The 27,640-nt window shown below is 34.7% G+C and overlaps 2 protein-coding genes across 12 annotated transcripts in view; one reads left to right on the top strand and one right to left on the bottom strand.

Annotated features, from left to right (window-relative positions):
- ABI1 (abl interactor 1) overlaps positions 1–15,119 on the top strand; it is a 99,874-nt gene extending 84,755 nt beyond the window's left edge. For 2 of the 8 annotated variants that reach the window (XM_081298585.1, XM_081298583.1), the window contains 4 exons: positions 2,381–2,554; positions 5,552–5,638; positions 9,342–9,527; positions 13,857–15,119. In XM_081298585.1, coding sequence (XP_081154711.1) covers positions 2,381–2,554; positions 5,552–5,638; positions 9,342–9,527; positions 13,857–14,032 — 623 coding nt within the window. In that variant the 3' untranslated portion in view covers positions 14,033–15,119. Of the gene's footprint in view, positions 1–2,377; positions 2,555–5,551; positions 5,639–9,341; positions 9,528–13,856 lie in introns of all 8 variants that reach the window. The other 6 variants (XM_081298584.1, XM_081298582.1, XM_081298589.1 and 3 more) reach the window with 3 other exon arrangements.
- A 675-nt stretch (positions 15,120–15,794) lies between these two features.
- Positions 15,795–27,640, bottom strand: part of PDSS1 (decaprenyl diphosphate synthase subunit 1) — a 34,361-nt gene continuing 22,515 nt past the window's right edge. The window contains exons 8-11 of one of the 4 annotated variants that reach the window (XM_081298590.1): positions 25,214–25,294; positions 24,981–25,094; positions 19,454–19,534; positions 15,799–16,221 (exon numbers count right to left, since the gene is read on the bottom strand). In XM_081298590.1, coding sequence (XP_081154716.1) covers positions 16,081–16,221; positions 19,454–19,534; positions 24,981–25,094; positions 25,214–25,294 — 417 coding nt within the window. In that variant the 3' untranslated portion in view covers positions 15,799–16,080. Of the gene's footprint in view, positions 16,222–19,453; positions 19,535–24,980; positions 25,095–25,213; positions 25,295–27,640 lie in introns of all 4 variants that reach the window. The other 3 variants (XM_081298593.1, XM_081298591.1, XM_081298592.1) reach the window with 3 other exon arrangements.

The raw sequence follows: 27,640 nt of genomic DNA, 5'->3' as shown, positions 1-27,640 counted from the left end.
GCTTAAGATTATATATACATATATGAAATTACATAGAAAAGAAAGGGAATGTTTAACACATGCCTTGTGTGGTTGGGAATCCAGGAGAGGGGTACACAGAAAGCTTTAGTGATTTTGTTAATATTCTATTTCTTTAGCCAGGTGTTTGTCTTATTTTTTAAAAAAAATTAATCTATACACGTATGTACTCTTTATATACAATTAATATGTAACATAAACATGTGTATATATATATATATCAGTCATACCCTTTGACATAATGATTTATTTCACAGTAAAATATTAAATAAATTCTAAAATAGACAGTTGAAACTGCTCAATAATTGTTTTTCAGTTTTGGCTCACCAAGAAAAATAGATTAGATATTTTATTTTTTTTTTATACAAGTCGAACATAGAAATCATTTTACAGAGATTTATGTAGAAATTACTAAAAGTTTACTTTAGTAATGGAACCACCTGTCTGTTCAATATTACTCATTCACAAAGGCTTCCTAAATAGATTATTTTAAAAATGTGTTTCTATTTAGAAAATGCATACGTAGATGATTCAGATAATTAATGACCACCTATGGCTTGAGAGTTGCAAAAATATCAGCTCTTATGAAATAAACAACCTCTCCTGTGTATTTCTACTACTTTGTAGGATCTCTAAAAGAGATTAAATTAGAGTACCGAATCAAGATAATCTAAGATACTTTTTAATTACTCTGTCATGGTTCATTGAGCATTTGGGTAGGGCAAGGAGGATAATATTTTTCCTGAAGTTGACTTTGAAAAGTGTAGTTAAAATTGCAGGTTTGCTTTGGGCATAGCGCAGAGGGAAAAGTCTCCTAAATATGGAAAGGCTGTGATAAGTATGTTAATCTTCCATAAAAAATCTGATTTGTTTTTTCCTCCCCTGATACTGGGGATTGAACCCCAAGGGTGCTTTGCCACAGATCCACATCCTTAGCCCTTTCTTTAATTTTTTAGAAAATAATTATTTTTTAGTTGTAATTGGACACATACCTTTTTTTTTTTTTAAAGGAGGCCTACTTTTTTTTTGTTTTTTAGAGAGAGAGAGAGAGAATTTTTTTAATATTTATTTTTTAGTTTTCGGTGGACACAACATCTTTGTTTGTATGTGGTGCTGAGGATCGAACCCGGGCCGCACGCATGCTAGACGGGCGCGCTACCGCTTGAGCCACATCCCCAGCCCCCACATACCTTTATTTTATTTTTTATGTGGTGCTGAGGATCAATCCCAGGGCCTCCTATTTGCTAGGCAAGTACTCTACCGCTGAGCCACATAAAAAATTTAATTCTTTAATTTTTTATTTAGAGACAGGGTCTCACTAAGTTACTTAGGGTTTCAATAACTTGCTGAGGCTGACCTTGAACTTGTAATCCTTCTGTCTCAGCCTCTGGAGCTGCTGGGATTACAGGTGTATAGTACTGTGCTTGGCATACAAATCTGATTTTATATGTGTTTTAAAACTAAAAATTGTACTTCTCTCAAAAATGAGAGTATGTATTGGTAATATTATCTGCTAGAACAATAATAATTCAAATGAAAATAGTAGTAAATGTAGAAGTTATGCTTAGCAGTTTAAATTTTATCATTTAACTTAGACCTGACCAGATAGATTCTTATATATTATTAATCAAAATTTTGAAAAATTTGGCAATGAAAAGGAAGAAGTTTGTAAATCAGATATGAATACATTCACATCTAAAGATGATGCTTTCTACCTCATAGTATCTTTTGCTATTAATTTTATGGAGACAGTTTGTATATAAAAGTTATATCAAGTTGGCCTTTATTTCCGTGGATTCAGAATCTCCCAAAGATACCAGAATCCTCAATGCCCAGGTTCCTTATATGAGATCGCATTGTATTTGCATATAACTTTCACACATTCTTAGTATACTTTAAATCATCTCTAGATTACTTATTAGATCTAATGCAGTGTTAGTGCTATGAATACTTACACTGTATTGTCTAGGGAATAATGGCAACAAAAAATGTTTGTACATGGTCATTATGGATGCATTTTTTTTCTGAATATCTTCCATCTGAGGTTGATTGGATCCAGAGATATGGAACTCATACATACAGAGAGCCAACTGTATTCTAAAATGCACCTTATTTGAGAGGTTTAGAATGTTGCATTTTTTACTTTTGTAGCTTTCTACATAGGAGCTGTTTTTACTTGTTCTTAACTTCAGAGTAGTTATTTGATTTTTATCTTTACTTTTCCCTTTATTTTGTGCTTTGGGCTTTACAAAGAAATAAGTATTTCTTAATTGAGAATTCCCCCCTCTTTGTTCTGACATCTGAGGTGATTATAATGCTCAAGTTTCTTTGTTGGTTGCCTTTGACTAATGCTTTTCAGCAGCCCCGGGCTCAGCTCCTGGTTCCCAGTATGGCACAATGACCAGGCAGATTTCTCGACACAACTCTACCACTTCTTCGACATCTTCTGGTGGATACAGACGGACTCCCTCTGTGACTGCTCAATTTTCTGCTCAGCCTCATGTTAATGGAGGTCCACTTTATTCTCAAAATTCAAGTAAGCTTGTGCTTTGCAGGCATTCAGCAACAGTGGAGCTCCTTTTGAAGGAAATTATTTGCAACTTATGCTTTGCCAGTGATAGACAGCAATTGAGAAACCATGCTATTTCATGTTTACTTTTGCTTTAGTCCTTGAATCATACCATTTTAAGAGTAATTACTTATCACTTTCTCCTCCAAAATTCAGACTTAAGTATCGAGTGTGTACTAAAATTGAGTGCTTCAATATTCTGTTTTTATCACTACAGTGTAAATAGAACTGGAGAACAAAAATATCATTGAAATAAATGAAGTAATTTTTATTGGCATGCTTGCAGTAGTTCAGAATAGTAAAATTAAAGACACATTGTGAGAAATTTTCCTTTAAAAGAATAAAATTAAATTGCTGGCTATCACTTTTAAGGCCATTAACTTATACTGAAGTTATAAAACATTTGTGATTTCTTCTTAACTACTCCATCTTTGAATAATTCTAACTGTGGGAAGGAAGGGTTTTCTTTTGATTGCTTTTTGTTTGCCTTTGAATTGCACATCTTAACACTAATCACAGACAATATTTAAAGCTGATAAGATTAGGAAATGGTTTTAGGATATGATGTTAGAAAGTTTGAATAGCTTAGGGTAGTCATTCATTTCACTTTCCATATTTAGATGCTTAATTCAAAAAGGAAAAATAGTAAAAATGCAAAGCAAAGTCTCAGATGAGCTGGTTGCCCAGTGTTTGTTATTGGCTCAAAGTTGTGGTTACGAAGCATTGACTGTAGATTTTGTAGCTACCTTCTAGACCAGCATACTATATTATTTTACTTAAAAAATGTTGAATGCTCCATATTTACATAGAAGCATGGTTTAAGTACTTTTTATTTATAATGCATGTCCTAAATATGTATTTTAAAGTGGAGCTAGGAAAAATTTTCTTACTAATTTTTTGTTTAAATTTTAGAGATGAAGATTAATTATTATATAACATAAACTCCTAGAAATTGAAAAGAACTTTGGCAGAAATGTTGAAATTCTAAGATAATTTCAAACTTATATAGTCTTTTTCCAGACTAAAATTTTCATTCAAGCTGCCCCAAATATTGAACTACCAATCAGAATTTTACCTCACATTTTCCCTCATTTTCTTTTGTTATTAAAAGATAGTGTCTGAATATTCCACAAATTCATAATTCACTTGTTTCATGAACTTTAATTTTCATGTTCTGCCTTTTTAGATCCCATCTTTATCATTTTCCTTTTTCCCTCCTAGACATTTAAGTTACTCTGCAAATAGGTATTTTACCTTATAACATGTTTATATAGTTTTATTTTAGTAATATTTGAAAATTATTTTCGAATAAGACACTTTCATTAGTAATTGTCTTCTTTTGAATATTAGCAAGCAAATTTGACCTGAAATTTTAAATATATCATGTTTTGTCTGATTATCCTTCAATATGAGTTACTGTTGGTGTTTTAGTAGTATGTAAATGTTTTTAGTGTTTTGATGTGCATATTTTTCTTTTTGTCTAAATGTGGTGCTAATGACAAGTATCTTCACAGCATAGCTTTTCTTTTTCCTTTACATACTAACCAGCATGGCTGGACACTAAGGGTTGTTTCTAAAAATCATTCAGGCTTGTGGAAGCTTTTTTATTTATTTTTTTAATTTAAAACCTCTAACCTTTTATTTATTTAACAGCCTTTTATATACAGAGTATCAGAATGAAAGAGGACCACTTTCTTAGTGAATTGAATGTTATTTTGGGCTATACAATGAATATTACTGTAAATATATTGCTTTGTTAAGTTGTTGCTTCTTTGAACCCTGAACCTCTTTCAAATTTTTATACTTACCAACAAAATTTATATTATTAGATTAATTGAAACAACCTTTTAATGAAATTATCTTGAGAAACCAATAAATTGTTCTTCTTGTCAATTTATTGTCATTTATTGGTAACCACCAATAAATTGAATTTTGCCATCTACTCTTATTGAATTTTTCTGAATCATCTTTGGAAGTTACTTTCTTATTAAAATGAGACAAAATAGTAAAAATTTGAATGTTTTTTCCTAACTTATGTTATTAGAGTTTTTCATACATTTGCTGTCCACATGAGCAGTTGGTATCAATTTCCCATAAATTATGTCCTTTCTCTGAAAGAAGTTTGAGTATGTTTCAAGCTAGCCAATGATTTGTGAAAAATTTATTTAATATAAATAGTTGTACATTTTAACTTACTGGAGATGAGGTTTCCTTCTTCAGAACATTGATAAAAAGGTTACCCTTTTGAGATACCTTGTTTCCTGAAACTCTGAATCAATATGGTATATGGAAGACTAATTCCTTAGTAAATTTAGTAATGATATCTTTAAAAAATAAAATTGCCAACTTAAAAAAAAATAACCTTGTTTTCCAAACAAGAGTTTTTCCTGGAGACCTCTGTGTATATTTAGATGTATAGTAAAAAACTATCTTTAAAGAAAATCTAAATTAATATATTTATCTATGCAGTCAACAGCTATTACAGAATACATTCATTTTATTTATTTGACTTCTAATTTACAACATTATCTTAATGTTAAATAGACCTGTTTTATAGAGTTATAGGAAAAGCAATATTCTGGAAACTTTTGTAGGTAATCATTATCTATTTTAGAAGTCTCTCCTTAGACTTTGAAAACTTCATTGCATTAAAGTGAATGTAATGGTAAATTAAAAATTTCCCCAAACTCTATAACATTAGAACTGAATTAGGTATGTTTGTTCTTTTGTACATTTAACCAATTGGCTAAGCACAACATGGCTTCTTTAGGTTTATTTTTGGGACATGAACTTGAAGAAGGTTCTGCAGGTTTTTGTTTTGCCTTTGTTTTGTTTTGTTTCATTTGCAAACTGTTCTTTGCATACTTATGTTTGTGGTCCTTGTAACTGACTTCTGCTTTTTGTTTGTTTCCTTTTCTTTCCTTTATCTGTTTTACTTCCCCCATACTGTGTTGTTGCTACCAGTTTCTATTGCTCCACCTCCTCCCCCTATGCCTCAATTGACTCCACAGATACCTCTCACAGGCTTCGTGGCCAGGGTGCAGGAAAACAGTAAGTTTGGAAAAAACTGAGCTATCAAAGAATAGAGGCTGTCTCTTATAGCATGCATGGCTGATGAGTCATCATTTTCCTCTTATTGAGAAGCTAATCTTATCTTGAAAATAGGTGCAGATATGATCGAAACTGAAGAGCACGGTCTTCAGTTTCTTCTCTTGTGCATGATTACTGACCCATATAAGTTTCAAAACTGCAATTTACTTAAGTTTTTATATGATCTAAAACACGAGATCTAATCTTTGCCTATTCTTAAGGAAAGAGTAATTACACAAAAATACAAATTGTACAGAAACTTCTAATAGTTATTGAAATTAGAAAACATTTTGTATTCCAACAGATTTATCATGATGTACTGTGAGATTATATCTATTATGAAATTGAGACAAATTATTTTCCTTTTTAATTACTTTTTTTGTTTTTTTTTTTGTTTTTGTTTTTGTTTTTTTTTTTTTTTTGGTGCCAGGGATTGAACCAAAGGGCACTTACCAACTGAGCCACATCTCCAGCCCTTTTAAATTATTTTGAGGTAGGGTCTCACTGATTTGCTTAGGGCCACTTTACTAAGTTACTGAGGCTGGCTTTGAACTTGAGGTCTTCCTACTTCACCCTCTCAGGCTTCTGGAATACAGGTGTGCCACCACACCTGGTCTAATTACAAAAATATTTTACAGAAAGGTTGGGCTAACATCTTTGTACATAGAATGATTTTAAACATATATATATATAGTTCATTGTTAAAAATGAATCTTCAGGAAAAAGTAAATTATATTCCTACTATTCATTTAAAGGTGAGTGATAATGATTATAGAGCCTGCTTTCCATTTGGACTACATGTGGGCCCATGAGGATTATTTCTGAATATGTAAATCTGCCAATTTTTTAGGTCATTGCTGAATGAAGATCAGGTTTAATGATTTTTGTTGTTTTTAATATATGGCTTCAATCAGGACACACTAGTTTATATTACTGCCTGATTATTTTTAAATTTGTAGAAGATATATAATCCTAACTACATGATCACAGTGAATGTTCTATGGGAAAATGAAAAATAACCACTAGTATTGAATTACATTATGCCAAAAAGCTGTTGAAAATAAGATGGAAAGTGATCTACTTCTAATTTACTTCTTTTGGGACTGTCACTATGAAAATGTGTTTCAAAGTGGTTTAAACAAATGACTAGCCCATCGTTCAGGAGAATATATTGTGGCAAATTCCATTTCAACATTTGCTCAGTCTATTTTCCTTCCCTATTTCCTCCCCTCCACCAGTGAAATATTTGTTTATTCAGTGTTCCATAGGCTCTGGGAAGAATACAAATCGTTTAAGACAAAGTCCCGTCCTTCAAGAAATATATAATCTACTGGGTTTATTATAAAATTTTATAGCCTAAAATGTTAAAATTTCTGAGTGTGTGTAAACTGTCTTTATTATTCTGTTTAAAAGTTTGACAACTTTTAAAAGTAAGTGAATAGTAAACTACTGGTCTTTAATGCTACAGCAGTTTAAAAACAGCCTGCAGGAATTTACAAACTAAACCAGGTCATCTTTTTGAGCTGCCATATTGCTAAGAATTAATAGGTGATAAATAGCCATAGTGAATATCATTTTTTTGGGTCCAGAGATCATCGACTCTATAGTAATTTTTAAAAATAGAAATTTAGCATTAATGTGCATTATATTAAGCATGCATGATCTGCTTAAGAGGCCATTAGTACTACTTTTTTAGTTCTTTTTTACCAGACATGAACTTGACTCAGTGAGTTATTCTTGTGTTATAGATTCCCAAATTTCATTTGGTATCTTTTTTCTATAAAAGCAAGTTTAAAAATGTAAGAATAAACTGTGTATCAGCACTTGAGATGTTTTACGAAATATAGATTTCCTGTTTTCTTAAATACCTGGTTTCTTTGGGACTCAAAAGTGGGTGATAATGAATGCATGTAGCGATAAGTATTGGTTTAAGACATGAGCTTCTAAGTCAGCATTATGTTTATATCTCTTTATGATTAACATCAGAAAGCCTTTTTGCATATTTAGTATAAAGCATGGTGCAAATTTAGCATAATTCAGAGAATTAAATCCACCAGACTTCTGCCATAATTTGAAGATAAGTCAATATATATTTAGAGCAGTTCGACTTTTGAGTAAAAACATTATGTTAGTAAGTTGCGTATGAATCAAGAGAGGTGGCAATTAAGAGAGTTAGGCAGGCATATGTAATTTGCACATTAAGCCAAATTAAGGATATGAACTATGGCTATTTGATGTCAGGATGGGTTCATACCTATTTTCCTCTTCTCAATATTAGAAAGCTTTATGGAGGAGGAATGGGCAAAGAAAATGGATCTATTCATGTGGTGGAAAAATGAATTGTAGACCCTTTTGATAGCTATTAGAGTAAGTATCACCACCCACGAGTTATTTTTTTAAAGCCCTTTTCATCCTCTAAGAGGATAAAATAGAAATCACAGTTGAAGTGATGATGCAAGTAGAACTATTATCTGCAAATGTTTCAAATATGGACCTTTTGGTTATACTTTCATCACGTTTATTACAAATAAGGTAAACTTTAAAACCTGTATTAGATTTCATAAAAATAATTTTTCTTTTGAACTCTTATGGAAATTTGTGGGTCAGAAATTTAAGCATTAGTTGTGTTTCAGGTTTGAATTCCTTAATATTGGAAGCATTTGTTACTTGGTATCATATTGGTTCAGTGAATACAGTTCTAATTTGACACTTTCCACTTCCACTTCACTGTTAACATCTTAACAGTGAAGTGGAAAGCGCACACACACACACACACACATACACCAAGGCCATATAGAATTTGAGGTATGAGTCATTTTTATTGTTTTGTTTGATATTAGTTCCTTGTTTTCTTTATTACATTTTCCCTCAACACTTTATGTTTAAGTCTTAATTGTGGTTGTATTCTTAGAAAATTGGATCTTTAGGATCTGATCTTTCCTTTATCTCATGCTTATGTTTTATTAGCAATAATGGAAAATGTTAGCTTCCTTTCTACATTAGAAATTGATAATGAATATAAACATTTTTTTAAAAGAATGTGATTATCTACTTGTTGAATTATTTTTAATTTAGCTTTTTATATTAAAATTTAAATAGTGGAAAACCTAGAAACAGAGCAGACCTGAAACTACCAACTTTTGCGTTTCTCCCCCTTGAAGGAAGTAAAATATGCAAATAAATAAAAATATGCCCACTTGAGATTTAACTTCTAGGGCACTGATGCTATTGAAAATCCAAATCAGGGGCACGAATGAGCACAATAAAAAGTTATTATTAAGCCACTGTTATAATGTTATCAGCATTTTATTATAATCTAAATGACAGAGGAATAAGCTTAATTTTAGAGCAACATTGGTGTTGACCTAAACCTTGGAATAAGGAAACTTCTTTATCCTATAATCTTTATAAAAAGTGACATTGTGATCTAACAACCTCTTGCATTCATTAATTTGCAGTACTTTTTGATACCCTTATAGCTCATTTTAATATTGCAAAATTATTCTTAAGAGTAGCATAAACTTAACATACCAAGCTTTTATTTCTAATCATTGCATGTTACTATAGTGCATGCTATATATGAATGAATAAGCTTTCTTTAATTGTTAATTTATAAATTTCATTTAGACTACTTTCTTCAAATTAATTATCTGAATCTTTTTAGTTGCTGATAGTCCAACTCCACCTCCACCACCTCCACCAGATGACATTCCCATGTTTGATGACTCTCCACCCCCGCCCCCACCTCCTCCAGTGGACTATGAAGATGAAGAAGCTGCAGTAGTTCAGTATAATGATCCATATGCAGATGGGGATCCTGCCTGGGCCCCCAAGAATTATATTGAGAAAGGTATGGTACTATCAATATGGAATTGGTGCACAGGACAATAACCTAGTTACAGAATTTTAGAACTTTTTTAATTTTAGATTTTTTTTTTTTTTTTTGGTACCACCTTGCCCAGTGTTTCTCAATTTGAACTGCATTACTCACCAAGATGATTTACTTAAACTTTACTGCGTTTATTTTGTGTTATTTCCCAAAATAAAATGAGGGTTCATTCTTCATATTTTAAATTAAAATATGCTTTCAAGGGGTTGGGGTTGTGGCTCAGTGGTAGAGCACTTGCCTAGCATGAGTGAGGCACTGGGTTTGATCCTTAGCACCACATTAAAAAAATAAATAAAAAGTTACAAAAAACATGCTTTCATCTGTAGATGAACTAACCTGTCTACATTTTATAGATAAAACAAATAAGGCACAAAAAAGAGCTAATTGACTAACTAAAATCATATATAATTGGTAAAAATTTAAAATGTTTTACAAGCTCTTAATTAAAATAGATTTCATATCTGAATGTTTAAAAATTTATTGGCACTATCATGAGAAAAAGCCTAACTTAAGATTCCTTTATGTGATTTCGTGTAGAAGATAAATCACTAGGATTGTTTTCATGAACTTCTAAAGTCCAGATTAACCTACTGTGCCTGATATTCATTGTGATTATTTATTAAAGAAATGTGGATGGGAAAGAAAAAAGTCAGGTTTCTAGAGTTTTTTTTTTTTCAGAGTTTTAAAAATGCTTATAATTTAGTTGATCAATTTTGGTTGTCTTTGAAATATATTGCCTTCCATTTACTTTATTAGCTGATTTAAAGCAAATAACTTTAGGTAGCTCTGAGACCAGTGACATTCTTGCTTGCCAGTGTTTAAAACCTATGGCAAAAGCAAAATATTTTTTTAATATATTTAAACAATAAATAGTTTACATATTTTAAGGAAGTCTTCAATATTCTTCATATTTGGAGGTCCATTACCTTCAAATAGAGATAGGTTTTTAAACTTTAGGTTTGGATGATGTTTTTAGTTATATTTTCTTACTTTGGTAAGTAAATTTAACTTTATGTATATGGGACTGTTATATTTACATAAACTGACAAATTTGGGATAATATATTGATTAATATATTTGATATTAGAGCAGGATTAAAGAATTTCTTCACACATTGGAATAATGAGTCTTAAGCCAGGGGTTACTTTTTTTTTTCTTAAAGCAAGGCCAAATAGTAAATATTTTAATATGCTATTCTTAAAACTCAGCCTTTTGGCAGCACAAAAGCAGGCATAGACAATATGTGAGTCGATCTGCCTTTGTTGTGATAAAACTTTATTTATGGGTGGTGGGGGGGTGAGCAGTAGCTTAAATTTGTCCATGGGCAAATGTTTGTGGACCCCTGGTCTAAATCAAAAGTTGAGATTTAGTAGGGTTATACTTAAACCCATCATGTTACCTTTGTAATTACAAAAATGAAGGAATCCTGAAATTTTGAAAAACAGTTAATTTCATAACTTTTCCAAAAACCCTATTCTTATTAACTTCAGCCTAAAATGTACCCATGTACCTTTATACATTAAATGTACCAATGTACGTGTATATATTGTGTATGTTAGACTAATAGAACTTTGAGTTCCAGAGAACCCTATAGTACATATGGAGAGAAGAATTTGGCCTTTAATATGGATTAGATTCTAGAGCAGAATGGACATCAAGTTGGTTTTTTGGTTTTTTGGCATCAGGGATTGTAGGGGCATTTAACCACTGAGCCACATCTTCAGCCCTTTTTTAAATATTTTATTTAGAGACAAGGTCCTACAGAGTTGCTTAGGGCCTTGCTAGGTTGTTGAGGCTGGCTTTGAACTTAAAATCCTCCTGCCTCAGCCTCCTGGGCCACTGTACCTGGCTAATCAAATTGTTAATGGTTAAATATTTTAGCAGGAAAAGAAATTATATTGAGGGAGTATGCACTGGGGAGGAGGGCTGGGTGGCACTAGGTTTTATTTAAAAAGGGCAACCTAGGAAACAGAAATATAATTTGGTTTAGTACCTTTATCATCTTTTTGCCTCAGTGGATCTAAGAACACAGTGAAGTAAAATTTTTGTTCAGGCCTTTGTCATTATCAGGGTAAACATGATCTATACTACTCAGAATCTAAGCCACTTTGGATCTAGATCTAAAGAAAGGAATATTATTAATTTCAAACAATAAATAATTGTATTAATTATTAAATTGATTTTTATTTCATTTTCTTATGGTTTATCTCTAGCAATTACTTGGTCCTGTTAGGTTGTTATGTAGCCAAAAATAATTCTAAGATAATTAATACTATTTATTTTGTATATTTTTGAAACTTGTATGCCATTAAACTCAAAATCACAATGCTGTGATTCTGTTACAGAATTAAAAGGAGAGAAATGAACTTATTGAGTCTACTTAATACAATGTTTTGCAAAGTTAAAAATGCCTGTTTTAACATAGCAAATGATGGCTATGGAACAGTACTTCAGATCTCTTCCATAAAAGTTACTAATTCAGAATAATTATAGGGAGATGCAGTCTTTCTTAGGGGAAAATGAATTCCAGAGTATTTTAAGTATCTTTATTAAAAATGCTTACTTTAAGAAAAAAAATGACAGCAAATAAAAATGAGGTAAGTCAATGAAAAAAATACATATCAGATATTATTCATGTTAGAAGATTATGTATAATTTTAGAATAAAGGTAGACTGAAGGTAATATTTAAATTCATAAACCAGTAGTATGGAAAACTAATATTTTTTTGTTTGCTATTCATTTGTATAACACTGTTTGCAAAAATAAATTTTTTTTGAACTTGAATAGTTGGGAGTGGAAGAGAATGTTTTAAACTGAATTTCGGATACCACAAAATTGTAAGATTTTTTAAAAACAAGTTTTATTTATTTATTTATTTTTTCAAAAACTACATTTGCCACCTTAATAGTCCTTCTAGTGCATGCCTGTAATCCCAGTGTCTCTGGAGGCTTAGGCCAGTAGATCACAAGTTCAAAGCCAGCCTCAGCAACTAAGTGAGACCCTGTCTCAAAATAAAATATTTTAAAAAAGGGCTGGGGATGTGACTTACTGGTTAAGCACAGGGTTCAATCCCTGGTACCAAGAAAAAAAGAAAAATAAAATAGTCCTTCTTACCTTTAAGGTAAGTGTAGGTATAATGCATTATTAGAATGCTCCAATTAATAAAAACGTATAGGTATAGTCCCGTAACTTACTGTGGATCCTAGGATGAGATTTAACCTCTCAATAACAATAAATGACAATAATAATGTAGTATTTTTAAATTTAGAAAACTTGGCTTGTTACCTGGTTTACTGAGTGGCTTTGCAGCTTTATCCAGTAATTATTTTGAAAATGGATCTTTGCATGTGGTGTATGCACTTGATAGATACTTGAATGGGTGAATTAAAATACTTAATCCTAAAATTCAGAGATTTTTCTTCCTTTTTTTTGGGGGGGGGAGCGGGGCTTCAGCACTGGGCCTTAATGCAGAGGTGCTTTACCACTTGATCTACATTCCCACTCCTTTGTTTATTTATTTATGTGGTGTACCAGGGATTGAACTCTGGGGCACTCGACCACTGAACCTCATTCCAATCCCCCCCCCCCTTTTTTTTTAAAGAGAGAGTGAGAGAGGAGAGAGAGAGAGAGAGAGAGAGAGAGAGAGAGAGAGGGGAGAGAGAGAGAATTTTTAATATTTATTTTTTAGTTCTCGGCGGACACAACATCTTTGTTGGTATGTGGTGCTGAGGATCGAACCCGGGCCGCACGCATGCCAGGCGAGCCGCTACCACTTGAGCCACATCCCCAGCCCGCCCCTTTTTTTTTTTTTTTAATTTAGTTTTTAGAGACAGGGTCTCCTTGAGTTGCTTAGCGCTCTGCTTCTGCTGAGCCTGGCGTTGAACTTGTGATCTTCCTGCCTCAGCCTCCTGAGTGGCTGTGATTACAGGCGTGCACCATGGACCCAGCTTTTTTTTTTTTCTTTTTTTTTAAGTTTTTGAGACAGTCTTACCAAGTTGCTGAGGCTGACCTCGAACTTTTTTGATCCTTCTGCTCAGCTTCCTGAGTAATAGAGATGGTAGAACCTGTTGTCTTCTTTAATCAGATCGTCAGTTTGGCTTCAAGATGAAGTCATTGATATAGGCACTTGGGTAACTAACCATTGACCTATCTATAATGATACATATCACAATTTAAAATCTTCATAAAAATAGTTTGTTTGCTACATTATAGACTTAATTGGCATCAAAATTCAAGCTAAATATTGGGTGCAGTATACTTATGTAGTATTGCATCTGTTTTCTCCATAGTTGTTGCAATATATGATTATACAAAAGACAAGGATGATGAGCTGTCATTTATGGAGGGTGCAATCATTTATGTTATAAAGAAGAATGATGATGGCTGGTATGAAGGAGTCTGCAATCGAGTGACTGGTCTCTTCCCTGGGAACTATGTTGAATCAATCATGCACTATGCTGATTAATTATTTCTTTTTCCTTTTTTTTTTTTTCTTTTAAAGTAGGTTCTTATTCAGTCATACTGTGGGACTCTTATGGTTAACAGAATTGTCTTAATGTTTTAAAAATGTGCCCATATTTTCAGGACATGCTGTTTTATTGGTATATTTGAATGTCTACCTGTAAGCATAAATCTTTGAGGCAGTTTTTGTATTGCTAAACAACAGTTTATACAAGAGGCTGTCTATAATTGATTATGCTTATGTACTTACTTACACATTGTTAATTTTATGACCAGCTTAAATATTCTGGGGAATTGGGGTATATTTAACAAATGATGATTCAGATTGTACCATTACATGTTTCAGTGCAGCATGGTTACTAATAATACTATGTCAAACTAATATTAAAATCAGAAAACTTAAATGCTGGTGCTGGTCATACTTTTTGTTTAGATTCTCATTTTTAAAAAGTGTAAAGCATGCATAAAATTTATGTATTGAAATGTACTTAAAAATTCCAAGATGCTTCCAATTTGTGTAATACTTACCTACCTAGTATACTCATTCTAGGTGGGTCTCTAAGGTCTATATGTGAAACAAAACAAAAGGGGTTATCTGTAATGTTGTAATTTGTACCTAAGTTTTTTAATGAGTGAATTTGCATTAAAATTTTTTTCCATTCATAAATACATAAGTGAACCAAAGGTTTTTGTCCTTTCCTTCACTGGTTTGCTTTAAAAAAAAATACAAAACCAATTTATTGTAGAATTATGGTTCTATTTTCTCAACATATTAACTTGGAAAAAAATTTTTAGCCTTATCTCAGTCTGTCCCAATGGTAATGTGACGGATGTTTGCAGATTTAAAATCTGAGGTAATTATTTACAAGTCAATCTACTGAATTACTTTTTTAAAGTAACTTTTGAATCTAAGAAAATGTGTCAAAGTGTGCACATCCTTCTATAGGTAAAAGTCTTAAAGATTGCCATATTAGTCCTTCAGTTTTACAGTGGACTATTCTAGTACACTGGTTCAATGAAAGGAAATTATAAATATCTTTTACATATTGTAAAAGTGTATGCAATTAATTTGTGAATAGGCACTATTTAATCCATTACCTGGCACTAGAAAGAAACATAAGATTTTAAAATAATTGGGAAAGAAGATGGGTCATGTATTAATCAGTGAACAGAGATATACTTAACCAACAGATTTGTATTGAAATGCAACACATGCACTTTGTGTGTCTCCTCTTAATTTAAGGGAAAGTTAGAGGGATGTTTTCTTATCTTGTGTATAATTCTGTATTGCTTAGAATATTAAAGTAGAGTACTCAGTGTGGGTTTCTATGTATTGAGGATTTATTTGAAGTTCAAATTACAGTTATGTACTGGGCGTTACAGACTTAATCAGCATAGTGAATGGTGAGACTAGTGCAAAACATTTTATTTCTGAAAATTAAAGACCATTATTACTACCAATTCAATGTGACTGTTTCATATGCATTTTGCCTTTGTTAATTTCAAAGTATCATCAACGACAACTAGCTACCTTCTACTTTTCTTTTTTCAAGTGGAATGTTCTCTTAATTTGTATATAACCTGTTGTCTAAATTTTATGTACAGTCTTTTATAATAAACCATTCTCCTATATGAAATTTTGGATACTGTTAAAATATAAATAATGTGGATTTCAGACCTGACTTCACAATTTTCTGACCTCTACTCCTATGGTGAAACAGGACAAACCGTTTGAATTTTAACATTGATTATTTATTTGTGTAATGGCTTCACATGTGGATATTAACAGTGTAAACAATACCACAAATAATCATCAAGATACCTCAGTTAGAATTTAAAGGACTCTATGACAGATTCAGGCAGTTAAATTAATTACATTTAAAAAGATTTCTGGAAAACTTTGCCAATAAAAAAAAATACCCATCAGTAAGATCAGAATTATTTTTTAAAATGATTTTTGGTTATTTGCATATGAAGCAAACAAAGTGTATTCCACAAAATTCTTCAGGCACAGTCTGGTAAAATAGCTGCCAGATAGAACAGAAAGAGTTGTCATTTATCTCTTGTAAGTACAATTTCTGAAAGTTGAATGAGGGCATCTCTTTCTGGGGATGGTCGAAGTTTACTGATCTCTCTTACTGCTTCATGGCAGTATCGCTGGGCGAGGTAGGTTGTTTGTTGTACACCATCACTCTACAGATACAGAACAAAACAAAAGGAGAACAGATGTCATTGACTGGATCAGGTCTTAGGTTTCTGCTATGATGAATTAAAACATACTTTTGAGGTCCAATGAACCAAGGATCAGTCATAGTTAATAACCAAATTACATTTCTCATATGTTTTCTTTCCAACTCATAATTCTAGCTTCCCCTGCTTACTTCTTTTAGATTTTTTTCTCAGACTGGAGCACATTTTTAGTCTATTAGCAAAGTGTCTGGCCCATTAACATCAAGTAGCCATTTATTTCTTCCTATTTTTTTACTTAATTATTAGAGGTTTTTTTAAACGTCTTACCTATATGATACCTACACACAGAATTTTAAATGAAAAAAAAATTTAAGGAGAGATGGGCATGGTGGCACAAAGCCTGTAATCCCAGTAGCTTTAGGGGGCTGAGGCAGGAGGATTGCAACTTTAAAGCCAGCCTTAGCAATTTAGCAAATCTCGCCAACCCGGTGAGACCTTGTCTCTAAAGAAAATATAATAAATGGCTAGGGATGTGGCTCAGTGGTTAAATCCCCAGTAAGAAATAAATAATTTTTTTAAAAAATGAGGAGAATGGAGGCAATATCGAGAGATGCCTTTGGGATGAAGCAAGGAATATATATTCAAGTGAGAATTCAGGTACCCTCCAGAGTGAGACATCAATCTGTCAGTATTCTCATTTCTTGGTTACCAATTTTGTTGCCTTTCTGTTAACAAAGACAGACATTTGGCCCACACATACAATGTCTCTTAATTTGGTCATTATATTGCTGTGTTTACTTCTGTTGGTTACCTTTGAGGATACCAGTGTTCCTGTCTTCTCCTCTAACTATATCACTGCACTACAGACAGAGGTTTACATTCTATTCTGTAGTCTTTTTACTGTTGGTGCTTTCTAAAAGCAGACACAATTAAAATACTATTTCTATGATGCAAAAATATTTACTGTGAAATTAAGTCATGACTAATTTTATTTCCGTCTTAGTTAACGATCCCTTTTCCACTTAAGTATTCCTAACATCATGATTGAAAGGCCTGATTTTCTCTACCAGTTGCTCAAAATATGACACATTTCAGTTTGCTGTGCCTTTTTGTACAGAAGCCTTGCCAGATGCAAATGACCTACCCAGAAAAGTGTGAATGGGAAGTCAACTTTTGCATCCTTATGTGTGATGACTTTAGTTTGCCTTAAGATTTAACAGATGAATTAACTGAGTCTAGGTAGGTGTGAAATGTTTCTTCATCACTTGAAAGGCCTTGTTCCATTGCCTTACATCATCCACTATTTTTTCTGTTGACTAAGCCAGTTTTGATATCTTTTCCTTTTGTAGAACACTTCTTTGTTATTTGATTCTCTTTCTGAAATGTTTGCTAGATAATCATACTAATTTTCTTTCTTATTTTTCCTGTAACTGTTAGTTTCCTTAGTATTACTTTGCACCCCTTCTTTGGAGTTTTCCAAAATCATTTTAAATTTCTTAGAGCTTGTTCTAACTCATTTTTAAAATGTTTTACTTTTTTTTGTTTTATAAATGAAGTACTTTTTGGGTCATCCTATTTATATTTTTCCTGAGTCTTTATTTCTATTCATCTTGGTCTTTCTGGCTTAGCAAGATTCAATCAGCTCCTCAGTAATTCTGAGCTGTCTATTCATATTTAATGAAGGAATGGGTCTAAAAGCTCTCTGAGTGTAGAGGGAACTATAATTGAGGCCTTTGGGCAATTTGCTTAGAGAACATTCCTGTGGAGTTTTGTCTAAGTGGATTTCTGGCTAGGAATGCTTCAGCAAGAAAAAGCAGGCAGGCTTCTGTATAAAAAGGCACAGCAAGTGGGGCATGGTGGTACACATGTAACCCCAGCAGCTTGGGAGGTTGAGGCAGGAGGATTGTGAGTTCAAAGCCAGCCTCAGCAAAAGTAAGGTGCTTTAATAAGCAAGTCTCTGTAGTATAAAAACTATACCCATATCATTTACATCTAGAGATGATTTAAGTAAGTATATGAAAGAATGTATAAGTTATACGTGAAAGCTGCCTTTTTTCTTTTTTCTTTTTTTTTTTTTAATAAGGGGCTTTTGCATATCTGAGGTTGGGGCCAGGGTGTCTTGTATCTAGTGTCCCAGGGACATAGAGGGGTGACTATAATTATTTCTGAAGCCAGAACCTCTCTCAGGTTTCTTTATCAGCTATAGCTCCCTCTTATACCGAGTTTTTAAATAACTGCCAAACCACCCTCTTTGCAAATTGTAGAACATAACATTATTATGCATTAGTTAAAGAGAAATATATCCTTTTTGGAAGGGTTTTCTGCTTTTGAACATTTAAGAATCTGAGAGGTAGTAATTTGAACTTCAGACCACTTTTTTTTAGTAATTGTTATGCTTACTCTACCTTGTTTACTAGATCTGTGGCCTCCAAATGATTGAATGTGCAAAGCTCATTCTCAAAAGACAGTCACCCAAATTGAAAATACGCAAAAAGATCTGGTCTCTACAGAATAATGCCGAAGATACATGGCAGTATATTTGAAACAAGCCTCTAGCCCCTGAACACAGTTAAATGTTTCTTACTTTAAAAGAAAACATAAGTCTAAAGTTTGCCTGTGTTGATTAAAATTTATTTTTAAAATTTAAAAAAAGATTTTTTTTTTTAGTTGTTGATAGTCCTTTTTTTACATGGTGCTGAGAATCAAATCCAGTGCCTCGCACATGCTAGGCAAGTGTGCTACCGCTGAGCCACAGCCTCAGCCCGATTAAAAAATTTTTTTAATGAGTATCTCTTTAGTTACCCCTCCAACAACTAGATAACATGGGCCATTTGTGAGTGGACTACTGTAGTCTAGCTGTAGGGATGAAGGTTTGGACTAGGTTGGAGGCCAGTCTGGATACCTTGGAGCATAGCAGTGTGACAGGTGTGGGGAAGAGTAGTTTTCAACCATCAGGGTTCAACCATGACTGCACAGTAGAATTACTTGGGTAACTTGTAAAAACTTAATGTGCACGCTGAACTTGTGACCAATTAAAATATTCGAGTAGTATTATAGAAGAAAGATGAAAATAATGTACAACAAGTGTTTCCTTCCCAGTTTCTATTAAATCAAAACTCAAACTTGGTCTTGTATCTGAAATGTAACTTTTCATTAGTGTTACATGATTTGTTTGGTGCAGGGCTGTGCCACATTGTATATGCTGCTGCCTTTTTTCTTGTAAAAATAATCTTACCTGTAATACATACTGTCGAGCTCTGTCCACATCTCCTGGCAAACTGAACCGTCTCATTATCATTGCATTCATTTCTGGGAACTAACCATAAAGAAAGAAAATGTATTTATTGTTCTTGAAGAATCAAGTGTTCTAACACTCGTTTGTAACAACAGGAAATAATAAAAAACAAAGGTGATCAAATTCTGTGATGTAGGGGAGCAGTAAGTTGTAGCATTAAAGAAGCTGAACAAGGGGGCCATGTCCATGCCCAGGAGCTATATAGGTGCACGTGAGAAGAACAGCCATTGGTCATTAGTCTACTGCTGAGTGAGAGGTAGAAGCAACAAAGAACATCTCTAAAATAATCTCATTGACTTCTCTGATGATTCTGAAACTTCAGACTGCAGCAGAATCACCTGTACTGCCTGTTGTGGCTCTTCCTCAGTTTCCAATTCAGTAGTGTAGAGCCTGAACATGCGTTTCAGACAAATTTCCAGATGATGCTAACTAATGCTGCTGGTCCATGCTGACATTTTGAGAAGCACTGGCCTAGGATGAGAGTAGGAATTAGGCATTCTAGTACTCAACTAAGTGGAAATGAAAGCTGCTGAGGTTTCTGAGCCGAGGGTATCGAGCTCTGCCCTAAGCAGTGTGTGGAGTGGCTCTGAGCAGTGGTGCTCAGTGCTGACTGCATATTGGAATCTTTGGAGGAAGTTAAAATACCATTGCCTGAATCCCACTCCCAAAGATTTTCATTCAGTCTATTGGCTTAGGGTTTAGCTTAGGCCTAGGCATGTTTAATGTGCAGCCCAGGTTGAGAACCTTAATAATTAGATCTTAATCAGGTTACTGTAGTGAACTATGAAAAAGGTCATAATAAAGCTGATGGTAATTAGAGGAAAAAAGCAGGGAGGCACAAAAGATTCTGAAGATATAAACTGTATTCTATAGTACTTAGCAGTTATTTTGGAGAATTGCCTCCAGGAATAATAAGGAAACCAGGAGAAAGATCACTTCACTTCCTAAACACTAGTCCTGGTCTGCCACCAGGTGCCACAGCTGAATGAGTTCCTTAATCTCCTATCTTGGCTTGCTCATCTATCTTGTGATCTGAAATCCTTGATTTCTAACAGTCTGTCATTCCATGGAATAAGAGGTAAGATGTGTTTGGTCTTAGACACGTCAGTGCTTACAGCAGTTGCCAGTTTTTCCCTGGCAGTGAACCTGAAGGATGAAATAAATTGTCCTGCAACCATCACCCTGATATTAGTAATCCTGGAAGAAAAAAGGGCACACATAGGAAAAAATCAAATGATGACACACGAGGAAGATTTTTTTTCTAACAGTGAAGTATGCATTACAGTGAAGTATGCATTAGAACAAAGTTCTAAACGTGTAGAAGCTGCTAACATGCTTCTAGAAACTAAGGAGCCAACAACTGGCTAGTTCTTAAAACCAACAATTTGCTTTAGTTATTTGTCTTTTAAAAATAAAATAATTTAAGCTTTACTGGAAACAATTCAGGAAAGCCTCAATATTAGTTGTAAAAAGCCAAATGAGGCAGGCATTTGTTTACATTCTTTAATAGCACATCCCAAAACTGGGCAGCTAGAATGCTTTATCTTTATAATGTTGATTGTGACACTGGGCTTCGAGTAATTTTACCTTGTTTACAGTGTATAAATTTTATCTGCAACATAGCAAGTGGTAAAATGTGCTGATTGGTGGTTTCTCTGATGCTTTTTTTATACTAAAAATATTTGCATTGAATGTGACTTGTTTGTTTTAACATGCAAATATCAAACTTCTTTTAGGCACTACTCCCCATCCCCCTTAAAGTGTGTGTGTGGAGAAGAAATGAGAAACAGGAAGAACAGCTGCCTGTCTGCAGATTTAATGAAAACATAAGAAAATTTTTGTTTGTTTAGGCTGTTTTTAAGAGTAGGAAAACCTGTGGATGAGTCCAACTGTGAAATCCACCCATAAATGAACCTAAAAAGGTGATCAGTAAATTGGAGTGTTTACCCAAACAGAACTTGGGTAACTCTAAGGCACCAACTAGTCACCACAACAGCAAAAGCCTGTGCAGCTGGTGCAGGGGATGGTGATGCCAGCTGAAAGTACAGCTACATGCTGACATTTAGGTGACATCAGAAGAAAAGAAAGTTTTCAAAAAGATCTTGCAAACTAATGTAGTCTCACTGAAGAAAATACTTCCATTTTATTTCTGAAGATGAGGGTCTAATCAATATATTCTTGAGAAATTTAACAAGGTTTTTGTTGTCCAGTAATATTGAAAGTTTTCTTTTTTCTTTTTTTTTTTGTGGTGCTGAAAACAGACCAGAGTCTTGCACGTGCCAGATGAGGGCTCTACCACTGAGCTACAACCCCCTAAACTTGTTAAATCCCCTGTATCAACTATTATCAGAAAACATCTTTAGAGAGATGCCAAAATATTAGAATCCCAAACCCAGGGAATTTCTGACAATTGCAGAATCCAGCAAATTCTAATTTCAAGATAACCCAGCATGCCTTAAAAAGGCAGTTGCCCAATATTGCTTGTGCTATACCAATGAGACTCAGCAGATGTTTGTAAATGGTTAAGGTCAAAGACTAATCTACAAACAAAAATTCACCTACCTATGGAGAAGGATTACAAACACCTTAGAACTACTCTACTAAATGGGCATGTTAATCACAAATAAGAAAAAGTAGACTTCAGAGCATTATCACTGCATTTTCAATGCCAGGCACACTGGTTATCTGCTCTGTGGGGAGACCTATTGGGTATTACACAAGCTCATCAGGTAATAACTTCTGGCAACATTATCAGTGGTAATAATAATTCACGATGTAGTAAAATGAATGCTGGTCCTAGAAAACTTGGCCATGTTCAATTGCCTTTTGTGCCATTGACCAGATGTTTGATTTTGGCCAGGCTTGAGCGTCAATTTCTTATTTGTAGAACAGACATCATCATATCTACCACAAAGAGGATTAGATATAATGTATGAAAGAGTCCTTTATAAACTAAAAAGAATGCATTTTCATTAAATGAAGATACTGTAATTCCTCATGTTATGTTTGAAACTTGTTTTAACCAAAATTTCAAAATGATTAGCCCCATAAATTTGGGGATGAAGGTGGGAGTACTGGGAATTGAACCCAGAAGTGCTTAACCACTGAGCCACATCCCCAGCCCTTTTAAATTTTGAGACAGTGTCTTACTGAGGCTGGCTTTGAACTTGCGATCCTCCTCACTCAGCCTCCCAAACCACTGGGATGTGCCACCGGGATGTGCTACTGGGCCTGGCTCCCATAATTTTTCTGACAAATTTCTTGCTAAAAATCCCTTTTTGACAGTGTAATCCATTAGTATAGCCTAACTTTGCTGTTTTATTTGAAAACAATTACATGTTTAACTAACTATGAATACACAATTTGAGTAACTTCTGGCCCTTGTATCACCAGACAAAAACCAATCTATTTATGAAATGAGTCTTATGCAGAGTTACTTCCTGCTTGGCTTCATCATGTGTTCCCTTTTCTAAGGCTACAATGTGCCTTTTTAACTCTCTTTCCCAGCTGCCTTATGGGCAGATGAGGAAAGTGCTGTCTGGTGACAATGAGTGGATGCCTCATGACCCTGGGATTTCCCACTGAGACACACATAAAATCATGGTTTGGGGCTTCAAAACTCTTTTGTTTGTTCCTTTTCTTTGCCCCTAACTCCCACCAAACCCACTATTTTTTATCATACATTATCGACAGATGAATATGTAGGAGGAGTTCATTCAAACTGCTCCCCACTTTGCACCATTATATCTAAAGGCAAAATTAGCCATATTTCCTTGTGTAGACAAAAATTAATTTCTTTTGAAATATGTTCACAGTGAAACAATCAGAAAAGGCCAGTCTCTTCTTGAACCAGTCATCTTAAGGTTTAAGTAGAACTCAACTGTTAGTATGATGGGGCTTATGAAAAGTATTTGTAATTGTTGAGATTTCTAAAAATATAGCAACCACAACGTTGTAGCAGATTGGAGGCTTTTTTTAAGGAAAGGCATGCTCTTAGTTATCTTGATAATCTCAGGGCCCAACTGAATCTTTGCCAAACTAGCTGTGTCAGCCTACTTCTGCTGTGTCCTTCTTCACCCATGTTTACCAGCCACTGTCTGAGGAGACTGTATGTAGTTTTAACAGTCCTGGTAGCCAGTGACTAATTTTTTCTAACCTCAGGCTTACCCTTACATTTACACAGCTAATGAGTATTTTTTGTGTGGGATTATGGCAAAACAGGAAATGTTCCTCACTCCTGCTTTAATGTGTCAAAGGGAGTTTTATAAATTTTTGGCAGAATTTGGCATACATATTAATAATCTCCCTGAGTTTGAAACTGGTTAGTCTCAGTGAGAGAAAGGACCCGTTTATAGCACACTTCTCACTTCAGCCTCAAATTTTTTCAAGAGGATGAAGCCTGGTAATAATGGTGTTTCTATCAAGTGCTCCAACATGTCTGTTCACAGCCTTTATTCTTTGATTGACTGCTGTTGCCCAAGGCAACCTGATCAAGCACCCAGGACATCAGCCTCCCTTGGGATTGAATCACCCTGGCAGCAGCTCTACTAGATAATAGCTGCAAATGATCGCTCTTCTCTAGATCAAAATGGAATCAACGAGTTCTACAAAAGACATGATTTACCTTTATAAATTTTAAATCAAAAAGGTAGTATTTAATGACATGGTGATGAATATCTTATTGCTTTGCTAAATACCCAATGCCTCTAAGTGAAAATCTATTTAAAAAATGGTCCAAGCACCAGCCAGTGTCCCACTTATTTCAGATAACACTTGGCACAGCCGAAAGCAGTGCCGCCAGGAACCAAAACATGGTTCCTGGTGGAAATGTCTTGCCTTGCGAGTCACAGCAGCATCTTTCATCCATATTAAGGAGAACATGAAGGCAGCTTTACTTACTTCCTTGACATCCCTCAATCTGGAGAAAGAAGGAACTGTGATTCTAGTGGATTCTATTGACTTTTTGACATTCTGAGGCAAAGGCTGAGGCTCTGATACCTCATAACAGTGAACAGTCCCATTAAACTTCTGGAACTGAAGAATTTCTCAGGCTTACAGGCCCCTTTTTAATGGGCCCTGAGGCACACCCAAAGTCCAGTCCTAAGATCAAGATGTGGGAACCAGTCACCTAGCCAGTGCCCAATATATGAAATAAATCCTAATACTACAATAAATAAAATACCTATGGTACCTAACAATTTACAAGATAGTAAGTATTCTCTCAGTTAATCCTCGAAACAACCTGGGGAAGAAGTGTGTAATCTTTTATATTTTACAGATAAGGCTTAGAAGTAAAAATGACTGGCTCCAGTATCTCAGTTCTAAAACCAGGATCAAACTCAGATCTGTGGTCTCTTATCTGGCTCCTTAGCTACTCCTTATCTCAGCCTTTCCATCAGATGTGACCAGAGACATTGGCTCTGTAAAGCTACATAACAGTGTATCAAAGGGAGTTTGTAAAACTTACCTGCTGACAAGCAAACAAGACTGGGCCAGTGGCCAACCCAAGTTTCAGATCAGCAGATGTTGGTTTGCCCATCTGATCAGAACAGGAGGTGAAATCCAATACATCATCGATAAGCTAGAGAAAAGAAAAAGGCAATGTAAACAGCACCACAGTGCCCACATCACTGCTACTCTGTAGGGATTTTACACTGGGGGGAGAGTACTGCCATTCTTTTAAATAAGAAACACACCAACCTGAAAAGCTATTCCCACATTTTTTCCATATTGATAGGCAATCTCATGCACCACTGGGTCAGGGCATCCTAGGACAGAGACCTGAAACAAAGATTCTCAGATAAGCTGCTGGCAGCCAGAAACAAGGCCAAACCCTAGATCAAAGAGTCAGATGAAGATTCTCTTAAATAAGAAGTTGTGAGGCTAGATTATGTAGAACCAGGAATCCCAAAAGGATACAAAACAAGTACAAAATAAATGTTCTTTTTCTTACCTTTTTTTTTTTTGGTGGTGCTAGGGATAGAACCCTGAGCCTTATGTATGCTAAGCAACCACTCTTATCACTGAGCTAGCCCACCCTCTGTTTACTTAAATACTAAGAAAACAACCTTACCCTTACCCCTTTCTTTGCAACAGAATAAAGTCTTTCTCATTGCCTGGGAAAAACTGAGCTATTAGGAGACAGTTCTGCTATCAGGCTAAGTAAACCTTTGTGACGTGAAAAAGAAACAGATTCCATTATGTGAAATACTGGCTTCCAGCACTCAGCACACTGGCCCAATATACTGTTGGCTTTAAAGAACCTCTACAGATTACCCTTCATTTTAGGGCGAGATATCTCATCAAATCATTCACATGATGTGTATTTCCCCATCAGTACTCTTTTAATAATTTTTGGTTATTCCACTTCTGAATGCAGTTGTTTCTTGCTCTGTCTGCAACAGTCTCAAGCCTTGTGCTTCAGACATTCAGATTCTATTCTTTCATTATCAGAAGGATTGTCCTTGGTTCTACTCTTCCTATATTTCTCTTGCAAGAACTAATATAATTGTGTAACAAGTGTTTTATCCCCCTTGTTAGTGGGGTTCTGGAGAAAAAGAGCTTCAAAAGTCTTTTTTAATGCTCAAAAGATAACTAGCCAGCCGCTTGAGTGTACTTCCCACTGCTCTGTTAAGCATGCTAAGCAGGCTTGGCCACATTTTCAGAAAACAAAGACTGGGTAAAAATACAAAGAGGGAAGGGGGTGCTCATTTTGCTTTACTGGAGAGGAAATGTCTACATTGACTCTCAATGAGAAAGTCAGATGGAGGTCTTCATGTAATGATCACTGGTGATAAATAATCCTGTCCCCAACCTTTAGTCCCTACCTCTGTGCTTGAGAACCCATTTTGCTCAGGCATCAGCATGGTACAGTGGGGCACTCTCTGCAGTTTGCCAGCAGGGTTTGATTTATGCGCCTTACCCCAACCATGTGACCATGGCATACTATTTAAGCTTTCTGTGTTTCAGTTCCTTTCTCTGTAAAATGTAGGTATTAAAAGCACCCCTCACAGGGGTGCTGAGAAGTAAATGTGATGTTGCACCTAAGCCTCAGTAATTTTGCCTGGCATCTGGTTAGAACTCAATTTGTGTTTATAATCTATCCCTCATCCCCCTTGTCCACTGGATCCAGAACCAGCAGCCTGGGCAGGGTCTACTCACTTCTGCTTTTTAAAGTTAGATCATATAACTAACTTCCTGAGCCTGGAGAATGTTTTTTGACAATGTTAAGTCTGTGACTAGAATGCTTAGCTGAAAGTGCAGGATAAACTGCCCACACCATAAAGGGTCAGGTGATCATTTATTTGAACGGATAATAAGCTTGTAACTGCTTTCAATAGACCTATCTCGGGCTCCGAGTTTTAATTAAAGACTCTCTATGAGACATAGGAAACAATTTAGAAACTTTGAAGGAAGCTCAGCTATCCATCAAATTGGCTTAAAGAATGAGAGCATGGCAAGATTTGGGCAGCTTGGGATATGCTGAACTGGGCAGAAATAACTGACAACGAAGCACACTCCTGTAGCTACATTAATGCTGTCTTCTTAACATAAAGCCCCTCAGAAATACAAACTGAAAAAATGGAAGATTTTTTAAAAAGGTCTTCTACTTCTAATGTTATTGTTAATGGATTAACACTTACGGAGCATATATTGTTAGCACCTTGTATCATCTTGGTTAAAGCTCACAACATCCCATAAATACTATTACGTGGCTGATGATGAGAAAAACTGACAAATTCTGATCACTCGCTCTGTACCAGACACCATTCTAAGATTCACTGCACAGGAAGTCACTGTGAGGTCTGAGGAACTGAGATGCCAAGGGAACAGGAGTTACATTCAAAGACATGCTGGAATCAGAATCTGAATCCAAGCATCTGGCCTCAGATACCATTTTTTTTTTTATCCTTTTGTAATACTGCTTCCAACAGACAGAACAACAGAAGGTCAAAGAGATCAAGGAACATGCCCCAAGTCAGCATAAAGCCATGAAGTCTGCCTGCCATGTCCCCTCCCCACTCACATCTGCCCAAACAGCCATGAGCTCCTCGTTAGCGGGCAGCTTCTACCTCACACACAGTGAAGGGTCAACATTTCTGTTCACATTTCAACTCCTGTAGCACA

Source organism: Spermophilus citellus (genome assembly GCF_964194105.1).
Source record: "Spermophilus citellus genome assembly, chromosome: 6".
Classification (NCBI taxonomy): Eukaryota; Metazoa; Chordata; class Mammalia; order Rodentia; family Sciuridae; genus Spermophilus; species Spermophilus citellus.
The sequence above is the reverse complement of the archived record's forward strand: the minus strand, read 5'-3'. Positions and strand labels throughout refer to the sequence as shown.